Genomic DNA, 12685 nt, shown 5'->3' with positions numbered 1-12685 from the left:
TCATGATAACTGAAATTCTTGGTCAGCACTCAGCGTAATGAATGGATTCTATTGAGAGCGTGGAACTTTGGCATGTTTGCAGTTGGTTACCTTTTCTGATGTCCCCTCTTCTGTTTTCTCATCTGCAGAAGCTTCTGGGGTACGAAACAGATGTTCACAAAATACTTTCACTGCAACTCGAAGACTTGACAGTGATTATAATGTCATTCCCATGTTGTCAGAAGCTTGACATTCACAGCTGTGTAATGACCTCCTCTGCCGGCCGGGATGGCCGAGCGGTTCTAGGCGCTACGGTCTGGAACCGCGCGACCGCTAAGGTCGCAGGTTAGAATCCTGCCTCGGGCATGGATGTGTGTGATGTCCTTAGGTTAGTTAGGTTTAAGTAGTTCTAAGTTCTAGGGGACTGATGACCTCAGAAGTTAAGTCCCATAGCGCTTAGAGCCATTTGAACCGTTTTTTGACCTCCTCTATATTTCGCGGTCTACAGATATACGTATCAATATTGCACGTGCGTGTTCTTGATGCCATCCATCGACCTTCCATTAAGTCATCCTTTATGTCCTTTCTTATCTCCCGGAGTTCAGGAAGGAACTTACTTGGTCCATCTACCTTTCATTCATCTCGTTACGTGTCCCGCCTGTTTCCACCTGACTCTCAATACAGTCTTAATTACGTCTACTTCCACAGTCTCTCCCATGGTCTATATGTTTGTTTTCTAATCTCTCCCAGAATTTCTCAACATGTACCACTCCACTGATAGCTGAGCATCTTTGAACATTTTTCTTACTAGACGCACAGGTATTACTGCCGCTCGTTAATACCAGTAACTCAGAATGATTGATAACTTTTAGTTTCAGACACATATTGTACAATCTCAACGTGGGTTCTAAAGGTCCTTTACAGTTCCTCGAAATGGACGGCACCAGATGTTCATTCTCTAGTCACATATACCTATTGATGAGGTATAAATTTGTCTCCAAGCTGGTGGGACGATTGTTCCCCAGAACTGGTATGCATTTGAACGCCAAGTCATCACACTGAACTCAGTATTATGCTTTTCGAAGCAGAGGAGGACAATGGCTAGAATTATTTGCGCCATTACGTCAGGACGTTGTGCAAAAGTAAATAGGAGCACCAGAATAAAACCCACCAGCGCGGTAGGGCTCTTCGGTACGAGGGAGAGAGTATTCGTTATACATTGGGTCCTAATTCGGCTGCCATTGGACAATCAGCTCGTCTGTATTAGAACATCACCGGATTGTCCAAAGTCGAGAGGCCTATGGAATAGGAGGCTTTTGCTCGTGCAACTGCAGCTTGTCACGGTAGGGTGCCAAATAGTTCCTGCGCAACGAGCCGCGTATGTTCGCCAGGCACCAGCACCACAGCACACTGCCGTTCGGTACCCAAACCTTTCTGCAGGAAACCCTATCCGCGAGAACAGACAGTTGAGTCGCTCTCCTCTGCTAGTCACCTGCCTGATCTGTACTACGTCTGGACAATAGCCCTGAGTGAAAAATTTTGACTGAAGTACTGTAACAGAAATACATTCTTCTTTGGGTCTTCTCCACTCGTATCGAATAAAAGAGTGTCGAAGATTAACGTACATGAAACATGAAGATTGATGGACTAAAGTATCTTGGTAATTTTTTTCCATTCTTAGATTTTTGCCCCGTTTCCAGAATCGAATTGTGTATCTATTAAATTTTCAGTGCATGATACAATACTGTTACCTTGTACTATGTGTCGTTCTTACACTGATCAGCCAAAACATTATGACCACTGCTCACCACGACGCTGGTCGGCGCGTGGTGGCGTTACGGGCACACGACGCGGTAACAAAAGTATGTAAGCAGAGCAGACACGGACAGGGAACCACCCTAGCGAAAATGTGGGCTGCATGTGGAAATCCGTTGAGATAAGCGACTGACAAAGTGAAGACTGTTATTACTAGCCTATGACCCAGTATCTCGAAGACAGCAAAATTGGTCGAATGATGATGTGCTACTGTCGTGAGCGGATGCGGAAAGAGGTAGAAGGAGAGCGAAACTATCAATAGGCGTTAAATAGCAAGATGTCCACAACTAGTCACAGAATGTGGGGTTCGTAAACTTGTTCGCTCTGTATAGCAGGATGGATTGGAACCTGTGGCATCTCTGCCGAAAGAGCACGTATGTATCGGAGCACGCCGTTCATCGTACATCTTTGAACACGGAGCTCCACAGTAGACCATCTCTACATGTTTAAATTTTGACCCTGTGACATTGTCAGTAACGATGCAGTGGGCAGGAAACGAACAGGATTCCAACATCGATCGATGTAAACGTTTCGTCTCTTCGGATGAATCATATTTTTGCTTCACTATGTCGATGGCCATCTCCACAAAAGCCGTTAACGACGGCTCGAAAGGTGCAGCGCGCCACGGACGCAGGCTGATGGCAGCAGTATTTTGCAAAGAGAGACATTCTCCTGCGCCTGCGTGCGACCTGTGGTAGAAACTGAAGACATGCTGACACCTGCGAACCACCCGCATCCCTCCGTACTTGACGTCTTCCCCGACGACAATGTCAACTTTCGGCAGCATAATTGTCCGCGTCTCTGAGCCAGAGCCTGCTATTGTGGTTTGAGGAGCAGAGTAAACTCATGTTGATGTCGCGGCGACCAAATTCGCCTGATATAAATCCCATGGAAACCATCTGGGTCGATATCAGGCAACACCATCGGTTACGCAAATCAGCAGTCCGTTATTTAAGCGAATTACATGCCATGTGTGTATACATTTAGCGCCACATACCTTCAGAAACCTACAAACACACATTCGGGTCCCTGATACCCAAAATCAGTCAATATTTCGTTCCAAACATTGACGGTCATCACGTTTTGGCTCATCAGTGTACTTCAGAGAAAAATCCTTGTAGTTCGCCAGGTAGTTTATTATTGTCGCACGGTTCCTTATTTCTTATACTTCCTACTGTTTGTATATTTCCTTTCGATTCGACAGCTATTAACTTATAAATCATGAAGACATGTAATCATAAAATGTGTAGTGCTGCAATTTGCACATGAAGTCATGTGTATACAGTTCTGCTCAAAACATGGCAACTGATGATGAGAAATTATGAGACAGAGAGCATCTATCTAAAATATTTAAAAATACATTTCAGATAAACACGAATAACTCTTTGCAAATATTTTGGTCCAAGCTGAAGGACAATTTAGTGTGCAAACAGGCTGCTCTCTTGCCAAAGACATGTAGAAACATCTGTAGGTTTTTGATTTTCCGCGCCCATTGGAAAATCACCCTATAAATTCAATGTGTACACGTTGCCTCCAAAAAGTATTGATAATTTTGCAGACGAAAATCTTCCACTTTTTTGTTTGGACGGTGGTTTAGTAAATAATTAATGTCAAGGTATTTTGTTTATAATAACGACCTGAAATCATGCCACACAACTGATACGTTATTATAGTTGGTGTTCAGATCTTCAATTGGTTTATTAATCTTTGTTAGTCACTCACACATTCACGATGAGAGCAGAAGTCATAGTAAGCATTTTATGAAATACGAAAAGTGCTACACATTTTATGAGCTGTGCGAGAACGCTTTTTACACAACTCGGAAAAGAATGCAGTCAAGATTTTCACTTTACAGAAATTGTGTAAACATGAAAGTTGTGCGTAACGTGCGTGTTTTGCCTAACGCCAATTATTTGGTAAAATAAATGTAATTTTCTTCATGAAAATGCAGATAAACCTTTCACTAAAACTTAGATTAAAACTTTTGCTCCACTTTGTCACGATCTGCAATGATGCATGCAGAAGTTAATGAATTAAAATTGAAATTTTCGTCAATATGAGGTAATATGTCAGAATCTCATTAAAATCACATTAAGTGTTCCTATTTCTTCAGACGAAAGAAGGAGCACGAATCTATTAACTATAAAATAGCATAGTATTTTGTGGATAATTGAAAATTTTTGGTTGTAGTGTATATAGCAAACTGTGTCTTCATAGAACACCGAAAATATCGATTGCCACTAATAGAATAAATTAACAAAAATTATCGCTAAACAAAGCTCAGTTCTTAAAATAGTAATGTAAATATATTGTGCTTCCTTCCTTAGAATTAAATTTTCCCACAAGCAAATTGTCTCCCATTACAATGTTTGCTGACGTGGATAGAATAACTTTCTATCTGCTAGTGTAGTGTTTATCTGAAGAGTGTAGGCGAAGAAACTTATTAGACGTTAATGTCTAAGTTCTAGTCAGATATGTAACATTACTCATCGTACATACTGGGCTCTCAACTACACTATCACGGATGTTACCAAAATCTGTTTTTTGCTTATAAGTGTCTTAAGTTGTCATTGCCACGATACTAGCTAACAATTAGAGAAATTTCAGCAGCTTAAAATGAACAAATATCAGTTGTGCTAAATGAACGTGTGAGAACTAATTACTCTGAAATGTGCGATACTGAATATCGCACGGAAACCGAAACCTATGGTGTATTACGTTCCCCATCAGTGTGGATAATGGAAAAAGTAGTGTCAGTATCGGGGCATTGTATAGCATGAAGAGATATGGAAACTGTATACAATTTTAACAGGTTCGATTCAAGTAATTTCTGCTTCCATTACCAGCTTTTCTGGAGACCACATCGTCACTGTTCTCTTCATTCCTTGAATTCGACTTCCAGTTACTTTACGAATATTTTCTACTCCCTTTTATGAATTCTTTTCCTTTGAATAAATTCTTTGAGAAACTGTTACTTTTAAATAATCTGATAAGAGGTTTTGATTTTCTCCTTTGAAGAGCAGTCACGAGGCTTTTTTCATCCTCCTTTTAAAGCTCCTTCAATGGATTTATCTATCCGGTTGACCGCTAATCTCTCTCTTAGGCGCGACCCTGCTCTGAAACACAAATTCTTTAAAACACTCCCATATCATCACGTAAACAAAGAGAAGATTCCACAGTTCGCTCTGCAATTCTTCATCCGCGTCAACGGAAGTGTTGTACAGTTCAATGTTGATATGACAACGACAGAAATCCAGTGGATTATTCGTAATCACTGGGACAATCATAATGAAGTAAGCGGTGGATAGTAAACAAGCATTCGGGACCAATGTTTGCTGCACCGTTTTTGCTGCTATTGCGGCACACCTTCAAGTGATACACTTTCACCTGTATGAGTTCTCACTACTGATCGACGTCTAATCGACTAAATGCAATACCTTGTGAGGTGTACGCACTATATAATCGTTTATTGAAACACGATAACATACTGAACCAACTTAATGCGTTACAGTTCTGCTTCCTGTTCATTCACGTTAAAAACAGGTCACTTTTTATTTATTATTTGTTGAAAACAGAGTCAAAGATTCGTAACCACAGCTGTGGTCGTCGGTGAAAATACTAGGGTTCATTTTGTGACCCTCCTTATTCAACTTTTACATCCATTCTGTTTATCATACTGATGGCGGTCTCTTTAATATTTTTAGAGCACTCTCCTCTTCTTATTCGTAGCGAAACTAAGCAGTGACTCTCTAATAAGCTCAGTACTGCCGGGACCCGAAATGCAGAGGCTGAGACAAAGAACTCAAAATCTGGAGGAGTTGGTTCCAAAGTGCCGTTCGTCCAACCTAATTTAAGTTCTCCGTGTAGGCTAATATTTACATGACCCCGCTCCGTCAAGTCAATGTCACGGAGGATTCCCTTCCCCGTCTGTTAAGGTATTGCTCGCTCTGATCGTCCTTGAAATCTAGAGCGCCGTAGACAAAGGATGCTGGATTCTAAGAGACAGAAGTCAGTACGTTATTCTTCATGGGATGAAATCGACAGATGTAAAAGTAATTTTTGGAGTATCCCAACGGGGTGTTACAGTACCATTACACTCTAAGGGGAAAGAAAGACAGATCATGAAGGAATTAGCCGAAAGGGACGGATATCGGTAGATAGGATGTACATGATCATAAAAACAAATGATTACAATTTCAGAAAAAACTGGATGACTTATTCAAGAGAAAGGGCTTGACAAATTGAGCAAGACAATAATGCATTGGTCTGGGCATCTTGCAAGATGTTACTCCACTTGGAATTGATTTGGCAGAGTTGTTGGATGCACTCCTACGGGATATCGTGCCAAATTCTGTCCAATTGGCGCGTTAGATCGTCAGAATCCCGAGATGGTTGGTAAGACCCTTTCTATAACTCCGCAAACGTTCTCAAGTGTGGAGAAATGCGGAGATCTTGCTAGCCAAGGTAGAATTTGGCGCTCCCCAAGACAAGCAGTAGAAACTCTCAGCGTGTGGAACAGACATTACTTTGCTGAAATATAAGCCCAGGATTTTTTGCGACCAAGGGCAACAAAACAGAGCGTAAAATATCGTCGACGTACCGCTATGCTATAGGGATGAACTGGTAGAAATTGGCATGCAAAACACTATCAATTAATGCCAAGCTGAATAACATCTTGCAAAAGGCCCAAATGTGGACCAACGCATTATGGGCTTTCTCAATTTGTCAAGCTCTTTCTCTTGAATAAGTCATCCAATTTTTCTGAAATTGTAATCATTTGTTTGTCTGTACATGAGCATCACATCTACCGATTTCTGCCCTATTCGAATAATTACTTCGTGGTAGGTTCTCATTTTTGTAGAATGTATTTCGCTGTTGAACTGAGCAATAAAAATTCCTGTTGACATTCATGACGAAAACAAGTCATATAATAAGATGGTCGGATCAGATGTCTGCTATTCCATCCAGAGTTAGTTTTACTACGGTTTCTCTAAATTGGTTAAGGCAAGTGCTCAAGATGATGCGTTTTAAAAGTTTACATCCGATTCCTTCCTCATTCTTTCCAAATTCGGGCTTGTGCTCTGCCTCTAGTGACATCGTCATCGACAAGACATTAAACAATTATCTGCCTTTTTTTTCTCCAGAGCAATGTGCGCTCTATGTGAGAAAATACGTCTACTGACTGACGCCGTTGCTGCTTCTGACGTAGAGCTTATACATGCTGACTGAGTTCACAAAACTAACATCTTTCTTGCTGAAGCGTTTGCTTAACGCTTTCTCAAGTCCATCGTAGTGTAAGTATATTGTCTTCGGGTTCCTAATCTTCCTTCTTTCTGCTAACTAGGCTGTCACAGTGTGAACTAGAGCTTCGCGAACACCTGGTGATGTGCCTGCCGGAACAGTATCTAGTAGAATTTCGTGTGTGAATGACTCCTGCAGATTGTGATGTTCTGCCACTTTCTGTCGGCAGCAAGAACTTGGCGCCAGCAGTCTGAACTGTCGTGTGTGAGTGCCACTTGCTGACAGAGCACGGTCAACGAACTTCTGCAAGCTTCACCCGACCGACTGAAAATCAACCTCTGCAAACTTCATATCTACTTCCGATACTGTTTTATTTTTGTAAATCCGTGGCTGTCTGTTATCGTTTTCTTTTATCAGTCTTTAGAGTGAGAGTAGTTTGATGCAGCGTCCCACGAATTCCTCTCCTGCGCCAAATCTCTTCATTCAAAAGCAGCACTTGCATCCTGAATTCTCCATTACTGTCTTCCATTACAGTTTTTATTCGCTACAGCTCCTTTCACTACCACTCATGGAATCTCCTCCTTGATTTCTTAACACGCCCCAGATTCTTGTCGGTATTCTTCTGGTTTTTCATTCCTCGCCGATTATCCGTCCATATAATTTGCAATATCCTACTACAGTATCACATCTCAACCATTAAGAGAGACGAATGTTAAATTTTAGCATTTTACACGTAGCAGGCGATTTTGGATGGAATGACTATTTGCTGGTCGCTCTCCAACAATGGTTACGTGAGGAACTGTTGCAGTGTGACTCACCTAGCCTCTGTTACAATCGTCGATAGTAGCATGTGATTCCTCTAATCCACACGATTTTGATCACTAAAGTTGACTTTGGCAGTGACGTGTTGTCCCGAATCAAGGTGCTCAAGGTACCCGTTGGCATCTTGTTGTTGGGTGTGGTAAGTCCTTGCCTACCCACCCCATTCTCAGATGCTCTGCAGTCTAAGTTGGACTCCAAAGCAAGGCACGTCATTTTTTACAAATATCGTACGGGATGAATTAAGGGATGAATTAAGTGTGTAGCCTGTTAATATCTTTTCTTTCTTTTTGAGGGGGGGGGGATGAGGAGGAGGTTGTTTTACAGTGTATTTGGCCGTCTACGGCGACCCAATCAGCACTCAATAACCCAAATGTCTTCTGTCGGCAATCTTTGCTCCTTAGCCTCTGTATTTTTTACATTCCAGTGCTTCCAAGGTCTACCTGTCATCCGCCTTCCTGGACGTCTCCATGTCCCATATCCACACTTTCCGAGATCTATTTTTCCGTCTGTAGGTCTTACGTGACCATCCCATTCTAGTTCTTTCTATTCACTGTACAAATACTGAATCTATTTTTACCGCTCATACCCTTCCCTGACCAGTTCTGTGCTCTTGAAACTCCTTCCCCAGAACACAATTTCGTGTTTTTGAAGCTTTTCTTTCATTTTCTGCGTCAGTGTCCGCATTTCTGCCTCACATGACACAGTAACCGGAAATTGGAGGTAAATAAATGAAAGAACCACTTATAACAGGATATGGACCCGTACCAGCCCATCCCAAAGACGTCCTGCACAAAAAATAATACATTTTTATCAAGACCTCGGACCGACAGAATTCTGAACAGAAATATTACTTGTTCTAAAACATTATGTGACTACACAGCGGTATTAATACTGATACGGTATACGTCTCGTTGTCGATCAGCGGGTAAGAAAACTTATCAAATCTAAATGAAGTTAGTGCGATTTTAATTCTTTATTCATAACTTGCTTTCCACTGAGCATAATTTTGGTTAAGACACCATTAAAGTCTAATATTTCACGTAATTTTCTCCAGTATTTTCGATAGGCAATTTTACTTGTAGGTTCGTAGCGGAAAATGTGTTAGTCTTGGAAACAGAAGTCCCATAGACACATTTTATTGTTATTTCATTTATTTATATTTATTTTATTTTTTACGCCTCTAGTTCCGGGGTCGCCGTCCAGTTTTCAAGGGCTTATTCATGTACACAGTTACGCTATCGAACTGGATTCTAAGATCACCATTGGCCTCAGTAAAACTAAACTTATTAAAAAAGTTTGTCCAAATTTGGCCTATGCTGTTGACAGACAGCAGGTCGATAGCTTGGCTGTAATACATGAGAGAACACTTGAGAATGGGTCTGTAACTCGTAAGGACCAGTGAAGAAATCTGAAATATTAATAAATGAAGTAATGCATACAGAAAAATTAACTAAAAATTCGCAACTCATATAAGACTTAATAAAATCAAAGATAATACGGTTTAAATATACATATATACTACAAGAAATGCATATCTGCATAAACATAAGTAGACTACTATACCACAGTGGTAACAGCAGAATGTTTCTATGCATATGAATGCTGAACTACTAGCTGGAAACTCTAGAGGCATCTAAAAATTAATAAGTGCAATACAAACTACGTATAGTTGAGTGATATGCAATGTGAAAAATTACCGTAAAATATACAGAAAATATCAAAAGTAGTGGCAAAGTGAAGGTTAATTTTCTTCGATCATCTCTGCCAAATGAATGAGAAAACGCTAAAGAAATACACCAGTATTACTGGAGAAAGTACTCACCAACAATATGGGTTACAGAACTGATAAAATAAGTAAGAAAAAAACAACCTCAAAGAATAAGAAAAAACAGAAAAAACATTTTTAGAATTGAAATACTAAATTTAGGAAAAAAGTGTTCTAATGCGTGTGAATTCCCATGGGACCAAACTGCTAAGGTCATCGGTCCCTAGACTTACACACTACTTAAACTAACTTAAGCTAAGAACAACACACACACCCTTGCCCAAGGGAGGACTCGAACCTCCGGCGGGAGGGGCCGCGCAGTCAGTGACATAGCGCCTCTAACCGAGCAGCCACACCACGCGGCTGAATTTAGAAGGCTTTCTAGGCAGAAGAAATGAGAAATCAGGAACAACGGCGACAAAAGAAAGGAAAAGTCAATATAAAGAGGTACTGGAAAAACTGAAAACAATTATGAGACAAAAGAAAATGAAGTTGTTCGTTACGAATACGATACTCGAGTGCAGCTACGGGGCGCTCGGTGTAAAGTTCATTCTGGCGCAGAACACATTCATACGTCAACGACACAAGCCAGGAGTTGGCGAAGGGCGACTTCATCCTGGAAGATGCGAACAGATAAATTCCAGAAAATTTTGTGGTAAGGCCAAAATGCAGAGGTAATCGGTCCCTAAGCTTACACACTACTTAATCTAAAACTGACTTACGCTAAGGACGACACACATCCATGAGCGACTGAGCACTCGGACCTGCGAAGGGGGCAGCGGCGCGGACCGAAACAAGACGCACTAGATCGCGCGGCTACCCAGCGCGGAAAATACCAGAAAAGATACCAAGTCCGTCGTCAGCAGTATACAAGTACAAACAGTCCCAGCTGCATACGAACCGAAATCCAACCCTACAGGAGATAACAAGCGTACTCTTATTGGAGTGCTTCATACACTACTGGCCATTAAAATTGCTACACCAGTAAGAAATGCAGATGATGAACGGGTATTCATTGGACAAATATATTATACTAGAACTGACATGTGATTACATTTTCACGCAATTTGGGTGCATAGATCCTGAGAAATCAGTACACAGAACAACCACAACTGGCCGTAATAACGGCCTTCATAAGCCTGGGCATTGAGTCAAAGAGAGCTTGGATGGCGCGTACAGGTACAGCTGCCCATGCAGCTTCAACACGATACTACAGTTCATCAAGAGCAGTGAGTAGCGTATTGTGACAAACCAGTTGCTCGGCCACCATTGACCAGACGTTTTCAATTAGTGAGAGATCTGGAGAATGTGCTGGCCAGGTCAGCAGTACAACATTTTCTGTGTCCAGAAAGGCTCGTACAGGACCTACAACATGCAGTCGTGCATTATCCTGCTGAAATGTAAGGTTTAGCAGGGATCGAATGAAGGGTAGAGCCACGGGTCGTAACACACTGTTCAAAGTGCCGTCAATGGGAACAAGAGGTGACCGAGACGTGTAATCAATGGTACCCCATACCATCACGCCAGGTGATACGCCAGTATGGCAATGAAGAATACACGCTTCCAATGTTTGTTCACCGCGATGTCGCCAAACACGGATGCGACCATCATGATGCTGTAAACAGAACCTGGATTAATCCGAAAAAATGACGTTTTGCCGTTCGTGCACTCAGGTTCGTCGTTGAGTACACCATCGCAGGCGCTCCTGTCTGTGATGCAGCGTTAAAGGTAACCGCAGCCATGGGCTCCGAGCTGATAGTCCATGCTGCTGCAAACGTCGTCGAACTGTTCGTGCAGATGTTTGTTTGTTGTCGGGCAAACGTCCCCATCTGTTGACTCAGGGATCGAGACGTGGCTGCACGATCCGTTACAGCCATGCGGATAAGATGCCTGTCATCTCGACTGCTAGTGATACGAGGCCGTTGGGATCCAGCACGGCTTTCCGTATTACCCTCCTGAACCCACCGATTCCATATTCTGCAAACAGTCATTGGATCTCGACGAACGCGAGCTGCAATATCGTGATACGACAAACCGCAATAGCGATAGGCTACAATCCGACCTTAATCAAAGTCGGAAACGTGGTGGTACGCATTTGTTCTCCTTACACGAGGCATCACAGCAACGTTTCACCAGGCAACGCCGGTCAACTGCTGTTTGTGTATGAGAAATCGGTTGGAAACTTTCCTCATGTCAGCACGTTGTAGGTGTCACCACCGGTGCCAACCTTGTGTGAATGCTCTGAAAAGCTAATCATTTGCATATCACAGCATCTTCTTCCTGCCGGTTAAATTTCGCGTCTGTAGCACGTGATCTTCGTGGTGTAGCAATTTTAATAGCCAGTAGTGTATGAAGCATGGTGGACTGGTTTCCGGGCCCCGCGGCGCGTTTATAGAAAGCTGGAGAAACTAACGGGTTCGCTCCTCCCGGCGGCATCTGCGGCCACGCAACTCAGTGTCCTACGTTCTGCCCCTGTCGAGGCCAATAATCTACTCCACCTCCATGCCGCTGTCTGTTGGTGGAATATCCGCGTCGCTACTCGGCACAGATGCACTAGTTACGTGACGCTGGTAGTTCAGCAGCAAGATAAAAGTGTTAACTGTGGTAGGCTATTTTTGTTTCCAGAACGAAAATCTAATACTCTCCGTGAGATAATTTGGTAAGTGACGTAGATGTAATGACAGTGGCGAGTGTGTTCCATGAAGGCGCCGTTGCTGCTATCCTAGATGATAATGCTAGTTTGTAGAGTGTGAAACGTAGACGCTCTGTCTCATTGTGTGTGGACTTGTGCCTGTGGCCAGTTTTGAATCTGAGCGCGGGCCTGTTCTGCGCAGACGCGAACGGCAACGCCGACCCCGAGGCGCCGCCTGCCAACTACGGCCGCCGCAGGAGCCGCGCCGTCCTCTACCAGCTGTCCGGCCACTACAAGCAGGACAAGATCAAGACCAAGCTGAAGCTCAACAACGTGAGTAGCGCCGCGCGCCGCTAGCCAGCCAGTCACACGCGCTGCCGTAGCTGGGGAACCACACCGACACACAAACTGTGGAGTGTATCTCACGACAG

General features: G+C 42.8%; 1 protein-coding gene across 1 annotated transcript in view; it reads left to right on the top strand.

The window, feature by feature from the left end:
• The window catches only part of LOC126177811 (potassium voltage-gated channel subfamily H member 8), a 475984-nt gene that overhangs the window by 107875 nt on the left and 355424 nt on the right, over positions 1 to 12685 (top strand). The window contains exons 3-4 of the mRNA XM_049924483.1: positions 2068 to 2084; positions 12457 to 12587. Coding sequence (XP_049780440.1) covers positions 2068 to 2084; positions 12457 to 12587 — 148 coding nt within the window. The remainder of the gene's footprint in view (positions 1 to 2067; positions 2085 to 12456; positions 12588 to 12685) is intronic.

The sequence above is a fragment of the Schistocerca cancellata genome, chromosome 1 (genome assembly GCF_023864275.1).
Source record: "Schistocerca cancellata isolate TAMUIC-IGC-003103 chromosome 1, iqSchCanc2.1, whole genome shotgun sequence".
Classification (NCBI taxonomy): Eukaryota; Metazoa; Arthropoda; class Insecta; order Orthoptera; family Acrididae; genus Schistocerca; species Schistocerca cancellata.
Note: the sequence above shows the minus strand (reverse complement) of the source record. Positions and strands in the feature narration are given on the sequence as shown.